The sequence below is a fragment of the Loa loa genome (assembly GCF_000183805.2).
Source record: "Loa loa unplaced genomic scaffold supercont3.2544, whole genome shotgun sequence".
Taxonomy (NCBI): domain Eukaryota; kingdom Metazoa; phylum Nematoda; class Chromadorea; order Rhabditida; family Onchocercidae; genus Loa; species Loa loa.
This window is the reverse complement of record NW_018110722.1, coordinates 1-989: the sequence shown is the minus strand read 5'-3', so window position 1 is coordinate 989 and position 989 is coordinate 1. Positions and strand designations below refer to the sequence as shown.

The window sequence follows — 989 nt, the reverse complement described above, 5'->3', positions numbered from 1 at the left end:
ATATTTAAAATTATTAAAATGCAATTTTAATTTCACATTTTCCAATTTTTTTTTGATTACGAAAAAAACAACTGAAAAGAAATTCTATGATCACATCATTCTATACGTAGTACTTTAGTCCCGACTGTGAATGTACTTGCTCTTAATTTGTTTTTTTTTTCTAAGACGAAGAACTAATTTGAAATTAATTCGAATTAATTGAAATTAACAAGAACTTCTACTTGAAATTAACAAGAACTTTTACCACAAACTGTGAAGTTGAATATGACAAATTATAATTTTATCGAATTTTCAGGTATGGTGAAGATTTGATTGTTACACCATTTGCGCAAATTTTAGCCAGTTTGCGGAATGTGCGCAATAATTTGATTCTAATTGCAAATATACCAGCGGATGAGAATCGTCCAAGACCAATTCCAAAACGACCGCCACTTCATAGTACATCATTACCGGCTGATGTCATCCAATGTAGCCAAGATACCCTCGATGAATTGGATTGGTGCTTGGATCAACTGGAAACAATCCAAACTCATCGATCTGTATCGGATATGGCATCCAGTAAAGTTAGTCATTACAATTGCTATATATTTCTCTAAGCTTAATATCTCATTTATAAAATATAAAAGTATTAAGTTTAAATTTTCTCCTATTCTGTTCAACCATTTGTGGAAGCAAAAAAAAAATTTAAAAAATAATGAAAAAATTTCTTTTAAAAAAATTTATTATTTAAAAATATTAATTTCAAAAAAAAGCATATTTTTAAGAAATATAAATTTAAATATAATTTTTTATAAAAACAAATATTTTTCTATGTAAATATCATTCATTTGACTTAAAAAAATAACAAAGAATTACATTTAAAATAGTAGAAAACTGATAAGAATTCGAGAAATGATAAAACAGAAAGTGGAGTATGTATTATCATGATATGTTGAAGATTTTCATTAATTGATCTTAATTAAATAATTTCAAAAGATAAAAAATCAGAT

General features: G+C 25.5%; 1 protein-coding gene across 1 annotated transcript; it reads left to right on the top strand.

Annotated features, from left to right (window-relative positions):
• Positions 1 to 295: 295 nt before the first annotated feature.
• On the top strand, positions 296 to 596 carry LOAG_15725 (cyclic AMP specific phosphodiesterase PDE4D5A; the record flags this gene model as incomplete). Its single annotated transcript, XM_003151213.2, has 1 exon — positions 296 to 596. A coding segment is annotated over one exon (301 nt), but the record flags the coding sequence as incomplete, so codon positions are not given.
• Positions 597 to 989: the final 393 nt, after the last annotated feature.